This window comes from Neoarius graeffei, chromosome 3, assembly GCF_027579695.1.
Source record: "Neoarius graeffei isolate fNeoGra1 chromosome 3, fNeoGra1.pri, whole genome shotgun sequence".
Taxonomy (NCBI): Eukaryota; Metazoa; Chordata; class Actinopteri; order Siluriformes; family Ariidae; genus Neoarius; species Neoarius graeffei.
Window position 1 is genome coordinate 33,989,120 of NC_083571.1, and position 21,800 is coordinate 34,010,919.

Consider the following 21,800-nt stretch of genomic DNA (forward strand, 5'->3'; position numbering starts at 1 on the left):
ACAGAGTGACTACACCTCACAATAACTTGCATACAGTTGTTTGAACTGATCTTGGAATTTGCAGTTGTTTAGAAATGGCTCCAAGAGACATTCCGGAGTGGTGTATAAATGCAATCCTCTTTCTCAAATCTGCACTGAGCTCCTTGGACTTTTCCATTGTATTGTGTGTTGGTCAATCCAATGAGTGCTGTAAACAAACCCTTTTTATGAAGGCACAGACAAGCTACCAGTTGTAGTCAATCATGATCACTAACAGGAAGTTAAGAGACATTTTGGAAGTTTCAGCACCTCTGAATTAATAATCTAAGTGAGCGTATGTAAATTTTTGACCCTGTGTTGATTTCAGAAAGCCCAAAGAAAATTAAAACTTGTGCATCAAATTCTAGTGTTTTTTTTAATTAAAGATGTACAATCATTCTGTCACAGAAAACGAACAGTTCAAAGAAATTACTGAAAGCCCAAATGTTGCCATGACATTCATGTCACTGTATGTAAACTTCTGACCACAACTATATAAGGTTGCTAATACCAAAGTGTTGGCCAATTCTGGGTTCTGATTGGTCAGAAGGTGCTTAATTTTATATAACAGCAGCTCTAAGTCTTGTCCAAGGTTTATATTAATGCCATTGTTCTGATACATTAGCTATCATTTCTAGAATAACGACTCGTACGCAGGGCCTTGCGTACATGGTGGATGATGTACGTAATCTAATGCTTATACACATTATTATTTAACAAAGAAATGTAATAATTTCTCAGTAACACGAAAAGCTGTGTTTTGGGTTTTTTTTCCCATCTTAACTTCAAGAAAGAATAATTTCTTGAAGGGCTGAAATAATTTCTTCAAGAAAGCCTGGTAAGGGGATGACTTTATAGCTGCTATAATGTAAGTGACAACAGGAATTAACTTTGTTCTACAACATTAAATGTAACTATAAACTGATGACAAATAAACATTTTTTAAAAATGCTGTCAATGGTAAATCAGAGTGCAATAAGAGGAATAAAACATTTGAGGGCGTGCTGTTCTTGGAAAATAATCCACTTCGGTGTGGTAATGAATCAAACCACAAAATTGTTGATTTATTTTCCTGTAACAGCACAACATGGATTGTATTATTCTTTATTTAGTAGCCACTAAATCAAGTTTGTTATCGTGTAAGTTTGAGTGTAATAAGAGGTTAATAAAGTTTCTATACAATATAGTAGACTATCTTTTTTTGTTTTCTGGCGCCCTCTTCTGGATGCTTCTATATGAACTTAATCAGCGAACCGGTTGCGGAAGTGACGTAGTGGTTAGTTACCGTCGCTAGGGAAACGCACTCGGTATCTACGACTTCAGCAAACTGTAGCTGTCGAGTTAGCAGCATTTTCGCTCTGAGTCTTTTTCTCACAGAGAATCCAGTGAAATTGTGTTGTTGTTTCCTCTCCAAACCCGAGGGAAATCTGTGATAAGTTTCAGCTTTAACGGTAAGGTTTGTCTCATGGTTAGCGTTAGCACTAGCTGGAGTGCTGCAGATCTGTTAAAAATGTGCGTGAATCCCAAATAGGTGCGTGCTCCCTGAAGTAGTGCACTACATGTCATGTGAAATAATGTTTTTAGCGCTTAGTATGAGGTAGTTTTAGTGCAGTTTGGGACGCGGCCTCAGTGAGCGTCGGCGTGATGTTGTTTATCACGTTTAACGCGAGTTGCATTTGTCCCTTTCTTGACGCACAAACAGATATGTAGTGAAATGTTTGGGAAGTAGTGTTGTTGGAAACCTCAGCTAGTTTAATATTTAACTAATTAAGGGTCTCCGGTCTTTTCCAGACCTTTATTTTGGCTCAGCTTTTAATTAATTAGACCCGTTTATCACACCAGCTTGACCAAACAGATGTGAACAACGTGAATTTCCTTTTAGGGTGGCAAGGGAAAGCTCATAAATGTTAATGAGGATAGTGCTATCTGATTGGCCGGTGAATGCGTCTTGTTAATAATAATAATCATCATCATCATCAACATCCAAGCTGCATAGATTTTATCGACCCTAAACCTAATCTTTAAATAACATTTAAATAACGTTCACCTCACTGGATTAAAAAAAAAAAACCTGCTGACCTGCCCGTATAAAGTTATTATATTAAGTGTGTTTTAGGACAAAGGTGGCCTTTTGTCTTTTAGATAAAACGAGATTTTTAAATAAATGTATAAATTAATATAATTTTTTTAGGTCAATATTAACTCAAGCAACATTACTAAGAACAGCTACTTATCTTCTGAGATTTATACACATGACCACTAGAGGGCAGCAAAAGGCGCATTTATATTATCACCAGCATAAGAACATGTTAATCCTGTTATTGTTTCAGTCAACAGCCATATACTCTATACAGCATTTGAGTTCTGCACACAATTTGACCAGTACTTTCATGAGTGTATTATTATAAATTAATATGTTGATGAATTTGATACATGAACATTAAGTAATTTTTTTTTTCTTCACTCATGACTTAATCCCTCATGCTAATTTCTTCAGTGTCTGATTTTACTTTTTTCTATAATCACTCATTCATACATTGGGGAGAATTTTTTTTCCTCTCCATGTTTTTTCCCCTTCCTTGCTTTGCTTTAAGGTAAAAGGACGACTAGAATTGTCAGTCAGAATGCCCTTTATGTGTCATTGCATGTTAACATTGACACAATGACAATAAAGGGCATTCTGATTCTGATTCTGATTTTAAAGTGCTGTCTGTCTTCAACCAAAGGGAAAACTGTACCCCATTCACTTGACTCATCGGTCCATTCACTCACATGCACGCACGTTAAAAGATACTACCAGCTGAGTAATAACTATTATAAATCAATAATATTGGCTGGTGTTGAGTGGTATATCCGAGATATTCCATTCAGCTACCATGATGTTGAATGAGTCAAAGATGAGTTCAATATCATACTAGCTGAATGGAATATATCTGATATACCATGAAAAAAAAGCCAGCTATTATTATTATTATTATTATTATACATACACAGAATATTTGCATCATTGTGTGATGCCATGTTGTCTTGACAACCATGCAGTATTGTAAACCATATTGAACGCTCATTCTCCATTGGGTAGAGTGACGTAATATACATAAGATAAGCAATATGCTGACAATATTGCATGCTATCAAATGAATGAAACCCACTAGAAGGGAATAGAATACATATTTTTATTCCATCGAAAAAGTGTCCTGTATGTATAATAATGCACATTAGTGTATTCTGATTGCACTTGAGCTTAAGAAGTTGTGGCAGTGGAGGGGTGTGAGTTCAGTTCACTGATAGCTGTTGGATAGAAGCTATTCCTGAGTCTGGAAGTGTGGACCTTTAAGGCTCTGTGGTGTCTTCCAGATGGCAATGGTGAGAACAGGTGATGAAATGGATGTGTATTGTCCTTAATGATGTTGCAGGCTCTGCTGAGGCAGTGAGATCTGTCGATGTCCTCTGGGGGTCAGGGGGGAGTCCAATTATTTTTTGTGCCTTGTTAATAACCCTCTGAAGAGCTGTTCTGTCTGTTGCTGAAGAGTTTCCAGACCAGGCCATGATGCAATATGCTCTCAACCGAGCAGTTGGTAGAATGGCTCGAGCAGCTTTTCAGAGTCTCTGTTGAGCCTTTTTGACCAGAGCACTGGAGTTAACCATCCACTTGAGGTCCTCACTGATGTGGGTACCCAGGAACTTAAAACTGGAGACCCTCTCCACCTCCTCTCCCCTTACTTCCAGTGGCAGGGGCTCCTCCTGATGCCGTCTGAAGTCTATAAGAAGCTCCTTTGTCTTTTTGATGTTTAGTGACAGGTTGTTTTCTGCACACCATTCAGTCAGTTTGTAGACCTTGTTCCTATCAGCTGTCTCATCGCCATTAAAGATCAGTCCCACTACTGTTGTGTTGTTCGCATATTTTATAATTGTATTTGTGGGGACTTGGCACACACCCTTGTGGTGCTCCAGTGCTGACGGTGAGACTCGGGGAAGACATAAGGACCAAGTCTCACCGTCTGTGAGTGACTTAAGAAAGTCCTTGAGTCATAAACACAGTTTGTTGCCGAGGCCCAAGTCCAGCAGTTTCCCGACCAGTCTGCTGGGTACAATAGTATCGAACGCAGAGCTGTAATCAACAAAAAGCATTCTTTCACATGTCTCCTTCTGCTCCAAGTGGGCCAATGCGGTGTGGAGAGCTATGTTTATGGCATCCTGTGTGGATATATTTGGCCTATATGCATACTGATGCTAATCTAAAGTAGGGGAGAGGCTGGTTTTGATGTGCCGCAGAACTAGTTTTTCGAAGCACTTGAATATGATAGTTGGAGTGTGACTGTTCTGTAGTCATTGAGGGAGCTGATGTTGGTCTGTTTGGGCACTGGGATGATAGTGGTGGTTTTCAGACAAGATGATACAGTAGCATGTGCCAGGGAGAGGTTAAAGATGTTGGTGAAAACTTCTGCATGAGCACAGTCCCTGAGCACCCTGCCTGAAATCCCATCCAGACCTGCTGTCTTCTTGACGTTAACAGTTCTCAGGATTCGCTTAACCTCTTGTATCTGTAGGGTAAGCAGGAGGTCAGCAGTGTCCAGCTGGGGTGAAGCTACGTTGTCCGGTCCGTTCTCAAATTGGGAAAAGAAGCAGTTCAGCTCTGCAGCCAAGGAGACACTGTTTCCTGTCAGTGGGTCTCTGTTGCTCCTGAAGTTGGCCATGTGCTGAATGCCCTGCCACATACGTACGTGCTGGATCCCTGGAGGTGAATTGACCTACAATCTTCTGTTTGTACGCAGCCTTCGTTGTTTTTATGCCTCTTTTCAGATTGTCTTGCAACACTGTACAGTTCTCTATTGCCAGACCTGAAGGCTGCATTCTGGTCTCTCAGGAAAAGCTGGACCTCCTTTGTCATCCGTGGTTTCCTGTTTGGGTATACACAGATGCTTTTATTGAGTGTGATGTTCTCATCACAGCTCCTGATGTAGAAGAGTAGAGTTGATGTATATTCTTCTAGGTTCTGAGTGAAAAACAGACTCCACTCAGTGCATTGAAAGCAGTCCTGCAGCTGCAGCTCCCTCAGGCCAGGTTTTAATTGTTCTGATAGTGGGTTGCTGTTTCCTGATAATGGGGCAGTAAGTTGGGGTTAGAAGAAGTGACTGGTGATCACTGTCCAAGATGTGGGAGGGGTGAGGCTCTGTGTCCTTTGGGGATATTAGAATATACACAGTCTAGTGTGTGTTCCCCTCTGGTTGAACTTTTTTTTTTTTACATGTTGTTCAAATCTTGGAAGCATAGATTTCAGATTGGCGTGATTAAAATCACTGGCCACAATAAAAAACCCATCAGGATCTGCATTCTGTTTGTTTATTGCTGATAGTGTGTGGCCGTGTTAGCATTGACATCTGGTGGAGTATACAGTCAAGCTGTAAAGTCTGCACACTCCTTTCACCTTCTCCATGTTTTATTACGTTACAGACTTATTCTACAATAGATTGAGTTCATTTTTTGTCACAAGATTCTACACAAAATAGCCCATAATAACACAGTGAAAGCAGGTTGTTAGACATTTGTGCTAATTTATTAAAGATCAAAATGTAAAATACATGTACACAAGTGTGCACACCCTTTGATATGACACCCAAAAGTGAGCTGAGGTGCATTTTGTTTCCACTGATGCTGCTTGAGATGTTTCTACAGCTTATTTAGAGTCCACCTGTGGTAAATTCAATTGATTGGAAATGATTGGGGATTGCCAACACTTGCCTGTACAAGGTCCCACAGTTGAAAGTGCATGTCGGAGCAAACTCCAAGCCATGGGGTCAAAGGAATTATCTGTAGACCTCAGAAACTGGATTGTGTCAAGGTATAGATCAGGGGTGCCAGGGTGAAATTGGTAAGGGGGCCAGATTTTTTTCAAGTGGGACCTTGGGGGCTGAATTACACTTTTGGCCTGAAAAGACCAGACACTAACTCAACAAAAGGACATTATTTTATATGATTTTTGAAGGCCTATACGCCCAAAAGGAATTGTAAAGCTATAGCCTCAAAATGAGGTGCACAATAACATGGCAGACAAAAGCCTTTTACCCTCTGAAAATGTAACAGTCTAAGCATGCAAGTAGCCTACATTTATAAAAAAAAAAAAATGATACAGAAATGGACTAAGACACAAATAACACAAGTGTAAACTGTAAATGACTTGGATCAGATTTATTGATCTTGCACATCAAAAACATGTCAATGCATAGGCCTAATTAGGCCAATTAAAACGATTGGCAAGTAGGCCTAACGAGTCAAAAGAAAGAAGTGCCAGGGTAAATAATTCCACCAATAGGTCAAGTGACTAAATATCCAGTAGCATTAGTTTAAAAGAGCCAAATATGACTGAACATACCAATAAAAACAGAACATACCAATAAAAACAAACTACAGATGGCACATTAACTTTGCTGGTCAAGTCCCACATATATTTCCACACACCCATCCTGTTTATTCCCCCTCAAGCACACAGCACAAGGTTACATGGGGGAGAAATACCAGCTACATTTTACATGTGGAAGCCAGAAGTCTTTTACTTTTTACCAGCTTGTCGACATTGGGGGACAGACTCTGGGCAGTTGCTATTTTCATGACATCGTTGAGATGTCCATGGGTCAGACGACTACGCAGTTTCGATTTATTAATATTCATTACTGAAAATGCCTGTTCACATAAATGTTGTCCCAAACATACAGAGTATTTTACCGGCAAAGGCCGTGATAATTGGGTACTCTGGTGGCAATGACTGATAGAAAGATTGGATTCCAACAGATGCGTATTTATCCTTGATGAATGCACCCTCCGAAAATGGCTTGGACACTTTTGCGATCTCCCACGCGATGATGTAGCTCGCCTTCACTGCCCCTAACATGAAATAAAATGTACAACAAAGATATTGAGACACCCCTCTTTGAAAACAGCCGCATTTAACATTAAAGGAGAACTGAAGATGATGTATGATATTAAAACGAACCTTCATGTGTCTCTCGAGACTTTGAGAAAGCTGCTTGCTGTTTTTGAAGGTTTGAGGCAAGCTCATTTAGCTTTTCAGTCCTGCGTTGCCCGGTGAATTGGCTGTATTTGTCGGCGTGGGTCTCGTAATGTCTTTTGACATTGTATTCCTTCGGTACAGCCACTTGTTGCGAACAAATCAGACAAACAGGTTTTCCCCCAACTTCCCAGAAAAAGTATTTCTCTCTCCATTTTTCCTGAAAGATGCGACCCTCAGAATCAACTTTTCTCTTTTTAGACAACATCTTGTGAATGAGCAACAACTAGCCTACTCTACATTAAATCCAGGTCATTGCACCTGCACGTGCTGCAGCAAGCAGAGAGCAGCTAAAAACGAACCGATGGATTACACGAAAATGGAATCAAATTGAAACATTAGATTTAAAATCATTACGAAAAAAAACAACACAACATTCGATTTTTATTAATTTATTATTTAAAAAAAAAAAAAGTCTCATGAACCACCGGGCCGGATGTGATGACCAATCGGGCCGTATCCGGCCCGCGGGCCGTTACCATGGCACCCCAGGTATAGATCTAGAGAAGGGTACAGAAAAATTACTGCAGCTTTACAGGTCCCAAAGAGCACAGTGGCCACCATCATTCGTAAATGGAAGAAGTTTGGAACCACCAAGAATCTTCCTAGACCTGGCCGCCCGGCCAAACTGAGTGATCAGGAAAGACGGGCCTTGGCCAGGGAGGTGAGCAGGAACCCGAGGGTCACTCTGACAGAGCTCCAGCATGTCCTTGTGGAGATGGGAGAACCTTTCAGAAGATCAACCATCCAGGCAACACTCCACAAATTAGGCCTTTATGGTAGAGTGGCCAGACGGAAGCCACTCCTTTAGTAAAAGGCACACGACAGCCTGCTTTGAGTTTGCCAAAAGGCACCTAGAGGACTCTCAAACCATGAGAAACAAGATTCTCTGGTCTGATGAAACCAAAATTGAACTTTTTAGCCTGAATACCAAGTGTCACATCTGGAGGAAACCAGGCACTGCTCATCACCTGGCTAATGCCATCCCAACAGTGAAGCATGGCAGCAGCAGCATTATGATGTGGGGATATTTTTCAGCAGCGGGAATGGGGCGACCAGTTCTGATAGAGGGAAAGATAAATGCAGCTAAGTACACTGAGATCCTTGAAGAAAACCTGCTCCAGAGCGCTCTGGACCTCAGACTGGGGTGAAGGTTTACCTTCCGATATGACAATGACCCAAAGCACACAGCCAAGAGAACAAAGGAGTGGCTTCAGAGAAAGTCTGTGAATGTCCTTGAGTGGCCCAGCCAGAGCCCAGATCTGAATCCAATTGAACATCTGTGGAAGGAGCTGAAAATAGCTGTGTACTGATGCTCCCCATCCAACCTGACAGAGCCAAACTCGTAGCTTCTTTCCCAAGACACCTTGAAGCTGTAATTGCTGCCAAAGGTGCATCAACCAAGTATTAGGCTCAGGGTGTGTACAGATATGTAACCCCTAAATAACCTATTTTTTGTCAGTAAAATAAAATTGCATATTTTCTAAAAACCTGCTTTCACTTTGTCATTATGGGCTATTTTGTGACACAAAATGAACTCAATCTATTGTAGAATAAGTCTGTAATGTAATAAAACATGGAGAAGGTGAAAGGGGTGTGCAGACTTTCTGGCTTGACTATGCGGCTGTCACGACAGCAAGAACAGACACTGCTCACCTGACCTGGAAGGTGAGCAGTCAATGATGGCAGGGTTCATACACCAATTATTGTTCATATAAACACACAATCCACCTCCGTGACTCTTAGTCCTCGCTTCTGTCGAAGTGGGGAGTTGAGTGGCCCACTAGCTCGATAGCCATGTCCGGGATTCCTGGATGTAGTTAGGTCTCAGTGATGATCATTACACAACTGTCCTGGATGTGTGCCCGTAATGATTAACAAAATCTCAGCTCATCCATTTTGTTTAGAGGCCTGACGTTGGAGATCAAGAGCCTGGGGAGCGGTAGTCCGTGGGGGTTTCTCTTTAGCCGAGCTAGCACACCGGCATAGCGTCCTCTCGTTTCCACGTTTTTCTCCGCCTCCGATGTCTGCCGGCCGGTATGATGATCCACGAAGTCCCTGGTGATCTAGCGATCTCCCGCTGGAATCAGAAAGGGATGCTGAAATGCACCCATATTGAACTTTTGCTGCATTTTCCTGATTTGTATCCGTGATTCCTGGGTGTAATGGATCAAATTTGATGCGCCTTGGTTGAATTTCCAGAACACAATCAAAAAGAGCAAGATGCGTTTCCATTGTAGAGAGCACTCAGCTGCTGCATCTGTGCACACCGCCATTATGCACGGTCTAATTTGAAATAATTAAAAAAAAACCTGACCTTTTTCGCTTTATGATCATATTGAGTATGCAAAACAGAACATAACCTGGATTTCTATGACACTGGATTTGGAAATGGTTGATAGAGACTCCATATGGGTCAATCCATGTGAACTCACCATAGGCCTCGCCACTGACCATCTCAGATTTGCTTCATACTTTCTGGAAATATTGTCAGTGTGCCCAATAAATAGTGTACAAAATTTTAGGCTTGTATCTTCATTAATTTCTGAGATATAGGGGCTTAAAAAAGGGCGTGGCCCCAATTTCAATGTTGAAATGCGTGCTACAGAAAACAGACCTAACTTCCATAAGTCATTACTTTTTAAACTATTCATGCAAGATGCATGAAATTTTCAAGGATTGTTCTTCAATGCTAGGTGCCTTTAAATACTATAATAGAAAGTTCACAGTTCAATATTTGCCAAGTTATGGCTTGCTGAAAATCATAAAAAAAAATGCCTTCTATCGTGCTTTGGAGCAACTTTGACCCCCCATATCTCCATATTAAAGCACACCAGATCTTTCAAATTTTCTTATTTATTACTCATGTTATAGTATTGTTTAGGCAACTAGGTATGTGTTCAAAAGAAATAAAACTTTCTGATTTATTAGGCTTTAAAAAAAAAAAAACATTTTGTACCTATAATTCAAATGCATATTGCAAATGTATGACAAGGTCTACCATAAAAACAATTATACCCCTGGAAAGAGCTTGTTCTGATTAGCAAATGCACAAAATATGAAGTTGGTACCCTAAACCAAACTATAAACATTAAGGTATCAAGTACGGCATGTTTTACGATAGACAGAAATGCTGCTTTTAAGGCATATTACAATACAATTACAAACCTACAGTGTAGGGAAAAATAGCAACCTTAAAAATACTTTACTTTATTTGAAGAGCTTAAACAGTGTATTGATTTTGGTTTTCCACATCAGATGGAAGTTTACACTGCCTGCCAATTGATGTAAGTGGGGCATCAATGATTTTCATGACATGCACCAGAGGGACCCAACAGTTATCCTCTCTCCTGGGCCAGCTGTAAGTCTGAGAGGGACCATGAAGATGCATAAATGTTACTTGTACATCTTGTTCCTCCTCTGATAATGCACGAATGTTGCCTATCCACCACTGTCTGTCATACAAACATACAACATATTTACCAGGAATTGTATCTGCCAGAGAGACTGCTGATTTAACAGGGGTTTTATGCATTACTTGTGACTGATTCCCACTCGTATCCACAATGAAGCTAGGACCACCTGACACCCTGCTGACCTGCAGCTGGTTGGACATGATTGGAACGAATGAGTGGTTGTCTCTTCTTCCAGGAATAGTAGCTGACCTTGAAAATCTTGTCTCCAATGCTTTTCCACTCTCCATAACTTCCCCTGTACCAACCCAGATGAAATGGATGTTCTTGATATGTTTTTCTGCCCACAAAAACAGATCAGATGGGGTTAGTATGTGATCACTCGTGACTGCCTGTAAACTAGCTTGAGCTGCTGACTGCTTTACAGTGCCTCCAATACCATCACGGTGATTTACCATGAGAAGTGGCAAAGAAATGCCATTCTGCCAAAAGTCCAAAATTGTCTGCATGCTTTATTAAATTTGTGAAATTTTTATAGTTTTTGTATTGGGCTGCTAATCTGTCACTGAAGTAAATTACCTTTTTCAGCTGGGGATGTATCTGGCTGGCAAATGGAAGCTCAGATATGTGCTTCTAAGTGATAGTGATCATAATCCTCATAAATTTTGTGGTTTTTCAGTTTTTATGCATCTCTGGATGCATCCAAGTAGATTATATGCCTTAAAACAGCATTTCCATCTATCGTAAAACATGCCGTACTTGATACCTTAATGTTTATAGTTTGGTTTAGGGTACCAACTTCATATTTTGTGCACTTGCTAATCAAAACAAGCTCTTTCCAGTAGTATAATTGTTTTTATGGTAGACCTTGTCAAACATTTGTAATATGCATTTGAATTATAGGTGCAAAATGTTTTTTTTTTATTTTTAAAGCCTAATGAATCAGAAAGTTTGATTTCTTTTGAACACATACCTAGTTGCCTAAAGAGTACTATAACATGAGTAATAAATAAGAAAATTTGAAAGATCTGGTGTGCTTTAATGTGGAGATATGGGGCGTCAAATTGCTCCAAAGCACGATAGAAGACTTTTTTTTTTTTTTTTTTAATGATTTTCAGCAAGCCATAACTTGGCAAATATTAAACTGTGAACTTTTTCTGTTTTAGTATTTTAAAGGCATCTGGCATTGAAGAACAATCCTTGAAAATGTCATGTATCTTGCATGAATAGTTTAAGTAATGACTTATGGAAGTTAGGTCCGTTTTCTGTAGCACACGTTTCAACAGTGAAATTGGGGCCACGCCCCTTTTTTAAGCCCCTATATCTCAGAAACTAATGAAGGTACAAGCCTAAAATTTTCTACACTATTTATTGGGCACACTGACAATATTTCCAGAAAGTATGAAGTAAATCTGAGATGGTCAGTGGCGAACATCTTTCTAAATCTGGTGATTTGGGGTGGAATTACCCATATGTGTCACTACAAGACAAATTAATGACCAAGAGCTTCTCGCTTATCGTGGTCCATCTGCATTTCTGCGCATGCTAATGAAGCAGTCATCATTGCTAGCGATGGACAGCCAACAACAACGATTTGAAATTGACCATGTTGTTGGAGTTCAGGGAGAGTGGGTGGTAGTGGTGGTGTGGGTGAAGGGCCCAATTTTGAATATTTTAAATCAGCTTGAATCAGTCTAGCCTTTTTCCTCTGATCTTTCTCATTGACAATTTTTGTTTTCTTTAGACAGTGAAGGAAGGCTTATCTGAAGAAAAGCAAAAAGGAGCTAACAATGTACAGCCCAAAAGAACCAGAAGAGGAAGTAGATCATTTGTTCTTTGACAGTGAATGTGATGAGCGTGACACCAAGACAGAAAAACATGTCAACCAAACTGAAAACTTTCAAATCGAGAGCACGGTCAAGGAGTGTGCATTAGAAATGTTACAAAAAGAGATGTCCGAGCTTGAGGTTCAGAGCAGGTTGATTGCAAAGGATGGCTCTGAATGTAAGAAGGACATCAAAATGAGAAAAGAAAGTTCTCATCGGGAAAGAGAAAAGAAGAAAACCAAAAAAAGAGAACATCCACCTAAAAGGAAGGATCGTGTTAAAGAAGCAAAGGTGGCATCGGGAAAAGTACACTCAAACACCTCATCCAGGAACTCATCACCATTCCCTCATTCTGATGTCTCTGAATCAAGCCAATCAGGTGACTTATCCAGCAGCTGTTCCTCCTCCTCGGAGGCTGAGGAAGACAATGTATTTAAAAATGCGGATGATAGCGACCGTTGCAGTGAACCTGCCAAAAAGTCCACGGGCAAATTCCGCATCTGGGGCCGTAGCCGTTCATCATCCAGCAGTAGAGAGAGAAGCCCCACCCCCTTGGCAAAGTTCTTCAACACTCAGTCATCCTCGCCCCTATGGCGACAACCCCAACCAGGATCAGCCAATCAGAATCAAAGGCCCAATACCTCAGAAATGGCTGATTCCAATGATACAGTGACGGATGTTACCCCTCTGTCCTCTCCAGATGCGCGTCGCCGACAGTTGTTTGACCTGGTCCCACCTACTGACCCCTTGAAAAATGTTGGACAGCAGCTGGAAGCGAATACGGATGGAGAGGAACGATCTGGTAGGTACCACAGCTCATGGGAAGAATGAAAACCACCTAATGTTTGGTAGCTTTACCTTCTGCCATCTATAGCCAAGAATATGTTACAGGATCAACTTGCAAGGTTCCTGAATGTAAAAACCGTAGTAGTAATTAATAATAATAAAAGGATTGATGTTTCCATGATGACAACAGTGATGTCTAAATATTATGATATATTGTATGACTAATTACAGTGGTGCTTGAAAGTTTGTAAACCCTTTAGAATTTTCTATATTTCTGCATAAATATGACCTAAAACATCAGATTTTCACACAAGTCCTAAAAGTAGATAAAGAGAACCCAGTTAAACAAATGAGACAAAAATATTATATTTGGTCATTTATTTATTGAGGAAAATGATCCAATATTACATATCTTAGAGTGGCAAAAGTATGTGAACCTTTGCTTTCAGTATCTGGTGTGACCCCCTTGTGCAGCAATAACTGCAACTAAACGTTTCCGGTAACTGTTGATCAGTCCTGCACACCGGCTTGGAGGAATTTTAGCCCATTCCTCCGTACAGAACAGGTTCAACTCTGGGATGTTGGTGGGTTTCCTCACATGAACTGTTCACTTCAGGTCTTTCCACAACATTTTGATTGGATTAAGGCCAGGACTTTGACTTGGCCATTCCAAAACATTAAATTTATTCTTCTTTAGCCATTCTTTGGTAGAATGACTTGTGTGCTTAGGGTCCGTTGTCTTGCTGCATGACCCACCTTCTCTTGAGATTCAGTTCCTGGACAGATGTCCTGACATTTTCCTTTAGAATTTGCTGGTATAATTCAGAATTCATTGTTCCATCAGTTATGGCAAGCCGTCCTGGCCCAGATGCAGCAAAAAAACAGGCCCAAACCGTGATACTACCACCACCATGTTTCACAGATGGGATAAGGTTCTTATGCTGGAATGCAGTGTTTTCCTTTCTCCAAACATAACGCTTCTCATTTAAATGAAAAAGTTCTATTTTGGTCTCCTCTGTCCACAAACCATTTTTCCCATCGCCTTCTGGCTTGTCCACATGATCTTTTAGTAAACTGCAGATGAGCAGCAATATTCTTTTTGGAGAGCAGTGGCTTTCTCCTTGCAACCCTGCCATGCACACCATTGTTGTTCAGTGTTCTCCTGATGGTGGACTCATGAACATTGGCCAATGTGAGAGAGGCCTTCAGTTGCTTAGAAGTTACCCTGGGGTCCTTTGTGACCTCGCGGACTATTACACGCCTTGCTCTTAGAGTAATCTTTGTTGGTCGGTTACTCCTGGGGAGGGTCACAATGGTCTTGAATTTCCTCCATTTGTACCAGGGCTTTGAACCGGTTCAAGGAACGAAAACGAAAACCGGGAACTTTTTCTATTTCACATGGAACAGAAACGAAACCAGAAACTTTATTATTTTTTATGTTCCGGAACAGAAACGCTTATTAAAAATAATGGTAACCGGTTAATACCGGTTTTTATTTCGTTCCTCAAAGTTTCCGTAGCCTACAAATAAAAAAGCCATTCTTCTCCTGCGCAAGTTTCTATGACCCGCTGGGGTTCACTTCCTGTGACGTTCGCTGACTGAATGGAGAGAGCGGGAAGGTGGACTGCTATCACGTCTCCATTACTGAGTGTCTGAGCAAAGAAGAGCCTGAATGTTGCAACCTCCCTATTGGCTGTTTGTAAAAATGTATCAATTGTTGCCCTTCCCACGGGAATCATCGCGGACTCGAGAGACGAGACCTGACGAGCTAGTTCGTTGGTAGCAGAACAAAATGTCTGGACACAAATCGGGTTTTCAGAAAAGGAAAGAAAATAAACGGAGGGTTGAAAATACAAAAAAGGAGGCAGAAAATGCAAAACGAGTTTTAAGGTAGGACAAATGGTTACTTTTCTGAGGCAGCCCGCCGTGGCTGCCTGCAGGCTTATTTATTATAGCCCATTTAGTTAAAGTAGTTGATATAAAATGTTTATAGTTATGTGATGATTGTCCTGATTTAGACTGGTGGTTTTTTTTTTGGGGGGGGGGGGGGGGGTTGCGCGATGTTGCACCCGGGTCCAGATTAGGGCAGAACCGGCCCTGGCTACATTTCAGGTGTAGTTTGTTTTATGCATGTATGTACTTGCATAGATGTGTACTTGGTCTTCCAATATGGCGCCTAACAAAATTTCGCGGCTCGGTGACGTCATGCGGTAGCCCTCTATAGGGCCTGACTAGCCTTTGGTAACACACTAAACGAATTATCTTTCATTTTTGGCACTTTTTCTATTTGTGTAGATGGGAAGACGTACTGAGAATCCAAATCGCCAACATTTGAAATAATTGTTTTGAATTATTTCTTGTCTTATTTAATGAAGGTTGTAATAGAATTTAGCCTACATTTGGCTTAAGCTGGATGAGACAGAGACATAATTTTATAGCCATTTGTTAAACAGCTGACAGAGAACGTAATTAACCGTTCCGGGAACGAAATTTTTTTGTTCTAACCGGTTCGGGAACGTCTATTTAATGGTGGAACCCAAAACCGGAAACGTTAAAATTCTGTTTCTGTTCGGAACGAACCAATAGGAAAAAAATTCTGGTTCAAAGCCCTGATTTGTACACAATCTGTCTGCCTGTGGATTGGTGGAGTCCAAACTCTTTTTAGAGATGGTTTTGTAACCTTTTCCAGCCTGATGAGCATCAACAACGCTTTTTTTTTTTTGAGGTCCTCAGAAATCTCCTTTGTTTGTGCCATGATACACTTCCACAAACATGTGTTGTGAAGCTCAGACTTTGATAGATCCCTGTTCTTTAAATAAAACAGGGTGCCCACTCACGCCTCATTGTCATCCCATTGATTGCAAACACCTGACTCTAATTTCACCTTCAAATTAACTGCTAATCCTAGAGGTTCACATACTGTTGTCATTCACAGATATGTAATATTGGATCATTTTCCTCAATAAATAAATAACCAAGTATAATATTTTTGTCTCCTTTGTTTAACTGGGTTCTCTTTATCTACCTTTAGGACTTGTGTGAAAATGTGATTGTTTAAGGTCATATTTATGCAGAAATATAGACAATTCTAAAGGGTTCACAAACTTTTCAAGCACATCTGTAGGCGAACATGGATTTCAGGACCTCTTGATATAAATAAGCTGCGTTTTGTTCTTGTCTTCCTCACTTTCCTTCCAATCTCCAGCTATGCTGAGTTCAGGCAGGCAGCTGGACAGGATGCTGCTTGTCTCCAGTCCTGGCAGCACCTTTGTCAGCAGGAGCAGTGCGAGCCAGCACCGTAAGAACTACTCCTTCGACACCAGCGAAATGCGATGCATCGAGCGTGAGAACCAGCGGCTGTTCCGTGAGCTCTCGCGCTCCTCCACTCATTCTTCCTCTCGCTTCACCTTCCGCTCCTCCGCGCCACCATTACGCCTTTATCACAGTGGCCTCAACAGGCAGCGCCAGCAACGGCGCATCCAACAAGAAAATCTGGTCAGTATTTGGTCATGATCTCTTAGTTTTTTGAATGCCCTGTGTTCAAACAAAGCCGCTTCATAAATAAAGTGTCTTAATTTTATGAACATCAGAGAACTTCTTGGCACTTGTGTTCTCAACAGTTCTTTTTGTTTGCAGCTCGGCCTGTTGTGTTACTGCTGTTGTAATGAGATGTTGTTATACTTGGGAGAGAAAAAAAATTACAAGGTCATGCAAGATCTCTTTTGTACCAGTTGCTGTGTGTGTGGTTTTGCATGCTCTAGGCCTTTCTAAAGCGTTTGGAGTCTGTAAAGCCGACTCCAGGAATGACCAGATTAGAACAGCTAACCGACTACCAGCGTCAAGCCAGGTACCTTGGAATACCTACACTTCCTATCAGACCTACATCAGGTAAGTACACACACAGGCATATATATATATATATATATATATATATATATATATATATATATATATATATATATATATATATATATATACACACACACACTTACTTGCTCCTCCAACCTCACTTTACCTACATAGTCAGGTCCATAAGTATTTGGACCGTGACACGATGTTCAACTGTGCCTCTGTACACCACCACACTGGATTTGAAATGAAGCCATTTAAGATATAATTGAAGTATAGAATTTCAGCTTTAATTTAAAGGGTTTAACAAATCTTGTATTTAACCATTTAGGAAGTAAAGACCCTTTTAGTTCCTCCATTTTCATAGACTCAAAAGTAATTGGACAATAACATAAATATAAGCATTATTTTTTTTTTACATATACTTGGATACAAATCCTTTGCAGTCAGTGACTGGCTGAAGGAGTGGGTGGGTTCCAGACCACTCATTAGCTACCTCACGCAAACATCTACCTACCACAGAGGGCGAAGGCTAATGTGCTTCCACTGACACATGTGAAATGACATCCGAGTACATCTTTTTGAACTGCCACTCTTGCTGCGTCACAGGGTGGCATAAGACACTCTGAGGAAAATACGATCGATCCTTTTCCACATACATGAGCATTCTTCCACATCATGTAATTGTGTGACTCAAACTCTAACAGGTTTGCTAATGGTGGTCCCTATGATGAGCAGTTAAAATCAACTGGAACAAATGAATACCAGTTGATTGTTTGTCACCTTCCACAGGAAGAAACTCCATAACCTGCAGTTCAACCAATCCTCACAGAACCAGACCTGAAATTGCAAAACCTACCAGAATCACCGCTCCACGACCAGCCTGGTCCTGATCCAAACTCCAGCTCCATCACATGTGAAACCACTCAAATGCTTCCTGCAATTCAGCACCTCAGATCTGGGTTGTGAGAAGCATGGACCTCTTTAATGTTGTACAACCCCAATTCCAAAAAAGGTTGGGACACTGTGTAAAACATAAATAAAAAAAACAATGTGATGATTTGCAAATCATGGAAACCCTATATTTAATTGAAAATGGTACAAAGACAACATGTGTTGAAACTGAGGGAGGTTTTTTTTTTTAAATAAATATAGGCTCATTTTGAATTTGATGTCAGTAACACGTTTCAGAAAAGTTGGGACAGGGGCATGTTTACCACTGTGTTGCATCACCTCTACTTTTAACAACACTCTGTAAACGTTTGGGAACTGAGGAGACCAGTTGCTGTAGTTTTGAAAGAGAAATGTTGTCCTATTCTTGTCTGATATACAATTTCAGTTGCTCGACAGTTCGGGGTCTTCTTTGTCGTATTTTGTGCTTTGTAATGCACCAAATGTTTTACATGGGAGACAGGCCTGGACTGCAGGCAGGCCAGTTTAGCACCTGGACTCTTACTACGGAGCCATGCAGTTTTAATATGTGCAGAAAGCGGTTTGGCGGCATTGTCTTGCTGAAAGAAGGAAGGGCTTCCCTGAAAAAGATTTTGTCTGGATGGCAGCATGTTGCTGTGAAACTTGTATATATCATTCAGCATTAATGATGCCTTCCCAGATGTACAAGTTTTCAACATTTGATATGTTGTCTTTTGTACTATTTTCAGTGAAATAGAGTTTCTATGATTTTGCAAAGCTTGACATTCTGTTTTTATTTACAGTTTACACAGCGTCTCAACTTTTTGGGATTGAGGTTGTAAGTAGAACCTTCATGACCAGGTGATCAGCTAGTTATATGTTTTTAATTAAGTGTATGTTGAAGTGGTTGGTAGAGAAGAGACCTCGATGATGAACTTAATCTTTGCACATAAACACGTGTGTGGTTTTTATAAATTTTTTTTTTTTTTTTTAAATGTCACTCTTGCCAAAAATAGGAATCATTCAAAGCTGCATCCTGAAATCCAGACTCAATCTGTGATTTTTATCCCGTATTGCCTTTCTGAAATTTATTAGATTTTTAAACATTTTTCAAATCTAGGCTGTTTTGTTTACTTGCTTATCTTAATAGAACAGCCTGTTTTCGCTGTAGCACTGAAGCATAATGATGGATGGCATCTCTGGACCTTTACATCACACTGAATACTCTCCCTTTACCATATTATGACTATTTGTATCTATATTAATTTTATAAACTGAGGCTTTGAAAATATACAAGCCACATTTGAAGAACTGACCCAAGCTTGAAGCCCCCAAAAGATTTGGAGCGATAACACATTAGTGACTTTTCCTCTTCTTGGAGTACACGCACATGGCAATCTACATTAACCGTTTATTTATAGATTTTTCAAGCTGTGGAGGCGGTAAAGCCTTATCATTGCTGGATCTGGTGTTCATTTTGCAGCTGTACATTGCACTTGATGACTTGAGAACTAAAATGTGTTTAGTCCTCTCCTGCTTGCTTTCTTTGTGCCTGAAATAGCAGAAGGTTTATATGATTAAACTAAGTGAATGCTTAGCTTTTGCTGTTTACTGGAATAAGATCATTTTATCTGTGGTGTAAGATTTAAATATCATTAAATATAAATTATGTACAAATGATATATTTGATATCGTCAAATCTGTTTGTTGAAATAAGTCTTTAATTTCCTTCGTTGTATGACATTTGATACTGCATGCATACACAGCTGTTACTATGGATGGCTTCATCACTGCAAGACTGACAAGCTTGACCTTTTGGTGCTCGTTATTCTCCGCACACAAGGACAGAAAGACTCGCATTGTTATTGTAGGCATGCTGTGAGGGACCCATCAACCATGTGTTTTATTGTATTATTTGACATGTGACCCTCATTACGCTCTTCTGTAATCCGTCTTGACAAGAGCGAGGGTGAACCTAAGTCACCTTTAGTAACTGTTAAAATACTTAGAAATGTTTGTCTAAGATCCATAGTGGTGCAAATTTAGTAATTTGGTATGACTTTAAAGGTCTAAAGGGACATTTATGTCATTTCCTTAGGTCCTAAAATTTGCTAATATGGAAATCTTAATTATATTGTTGGCATAATTAAATTTTTTTTTTTTTTTTTGTCTTGATTAGACACCTGACCATCACATCCATACGTGTATGGTTCTTCCCCAAACTGTTGCCACAAAGTTGGAAGCACAAAATTATCTGGACTGTCTTTGTGTATGCTGTAACATTAATTTCCCTTCACTGGAACGATGATGCCTGAGTGCACAAAGTCCATGAAGTCATGGTTTGCCAAGGTTGGAGTAGGACTCGAATGGCCTGCACAGAGCCCTGACCTCAACACCTTTGGAATAATTTGGAATGCCGACTGCACCCCAAGCCTCGTCACCTGATAACAGTGCCTTACTTCAGCAATGCTCTTGTAGCTGAATAAACACAGAGCCCCACAGCCACACTTCAAAATCTAGTTTAAAGCCTTCCCAGAAGAGTGGAGATTATACTTTTGGCCATACAGTGTAGGGTATCTGTGTCAGCTCCAGGCCTATTGGAACCCTTTGTAAATGTGGCCAAAAGTTGGATTTGTAGTGAATTAGCTCCATAAATCTAACCTATAATTATATTATTTTTGTTTGTGGCTATAAAAAAAGTTACATCCCAATGATTTTGGGAGAGACAAAACTTCATTTCATGTTGTCCATATTCGCCTCATAGCTTTAGTGCAACACTAAAGTCAGACAATAATGTACTCTTGGTTGAGTCAGTTTTGAGTTTAGGATTACATTATGTACATTTGATTTTTATGCTGAAGATGAGTAGCATGGCTATGACACCATACTGGGCAATTATACATGAAATATTTAATGATTTGACATTCTGCATAATTTAAGTCCAAAAGCTAATATTTAAGGAAGGCCCACCTAAAGCCAGTTGATTGATAGCTTGGCCACTCAGGCAAAAGAAAAAGCAATAAAAAGCATTTATTGTGTTATTCGTTTGCAGATTTATTCTTTTTCATGGCACTCCTACAGGCCTGACATTTGCATATTTTTACAATGAACTCAAACACAGTAAATGTTTCTGGTTGTATCTTTTATTTCTAGTTTTATTCTGACAGAAAGGAACACATCTGCTGCCTCTGAAGCATGTAACACCAGACAGTTTCTAAACAGGAAGCTATTTCAAAGGGCTATTTTGAGTTTATTAGTTAATGCTTTCACAAATGTTATATCAGTGCTTTGGACAATGGCTAAGGTTTTTGCAGGAGAAATGTGAAGAAAATACATGTACAGTTATGTGCAAAATAATAGCAGTCTAACATCACTAATGTGTTTAATTACTGATTTTGGCAGAAAAGATAATACAACATGGGGAAACTAGATAGAACTTGATGCCAACGGCATCGATGGGGATGCCTCTGCCCGGTAGACTACATGCCTTATTAAGTTGTGATTTGGGGATGGACATTTGACCTCACAGTAATCTTGACCTGGTGAAATAACTTGTATTAGCCTTGGAGATACTGTGTTCACAAGATTTTCGGACAGACATTTGACCTCACAGTGACCTTGACCTTAGACCTTTTGACCTCAAAATCTAATCAGTTTATCTTTGTCCTCAAATGTACTAATGGTGAAAGTTTGGTGAAATTCCTTTGATTTGCCTTGGAGATATTGTGTTCACAAGGTTCTCGGACAGACATTTGACCTCACAGTAACCTTGACCTTAGACCTTTTGACCTCAAAATCTAATCAGTTCATGTTTGTCTCAAAGCGCACAAATGGTGAAAGTTTGGTGAAATTCCTTTCATTAGCCTTTGAGATATCGTGTTCACAAGGTTTCGGGACGGAGGGACGGACGGACGCACAGACAGACGGACA

The 21,800-nt window shown here is 40.2% G+C and overlaps 1 protein-coding gene across 6 annotated transcripts; it reads left to right on the forward strand.

The window, feature by feature from the left end:
• Positions 1–1,317: 1,317 nt before the first annotated feature.
• On the forward strand, positions 1,318–20,844 carry cfap97 (cilia and flagella associated protein 97). Of its 6 annotated transcripts, XR_009654302.1 has the most exons (7): positions 1,318–1,469; positions 12,242–13,125; positions 16,315–16,604; positions 16,871–16,997; positions 17,751–17,973; positions 18,674–18,731; positions 20,050–20,844. XR_009654302.1 is itself a non-coding variant. In XM_060916729.1 (5 exons), the coding sequence occupies exons 2-5, from the start codon at positions 12,288–12,290 to the stop codon at positions 17,849–17,851; spliced, it is 1,356 nt and encodes a 451-aa protein (XP_060772712.1). In that variant the 5' UTR covers positions 1,318–1,469; positions 12,242–12,287; the 3' UTR covers positions 17,852–19,550. The 6 variants fall into 6 exon arrangements, 3 of the variants coding, with proteins under 3 accessions (XP_060772712.1, XP_060772714.1, XP_060772715.1); XR_009654300.1 differs by having other exon boundaries at positions 17,751–18,731; XR_009654301.1 differs by lacking the exon at positions 20,050–20,844 and having other exon boundaries at positions 18,674–19,550.
• The last annotated feature ends 956 nt before the right edge of the window (positions 20,845–21,800 follow it).

Coding starts and splice junctions, on each gene's coding strand:
- cfap97 (XM_060916729.1), top strand. CDS start 12,288: ATGTACAGCCCAAAAGAACCAGAAGAGGAAGTAGATCATTTGTTCTTT. Junction 16,605..16,870: donor GCATCCAACAAGAAAATCTG/GTCAGTATTTGG, acceptor TGCATGCTCTAG/GCCTTTCTAAAGCGTTTGGA. Junction 16,998..17,750: donor TCCTATCAGACCTACATCAG/GTAAGTACACAC, acceptor CACCTTCCACAG/GAAGAAACTCCATAACCTGC.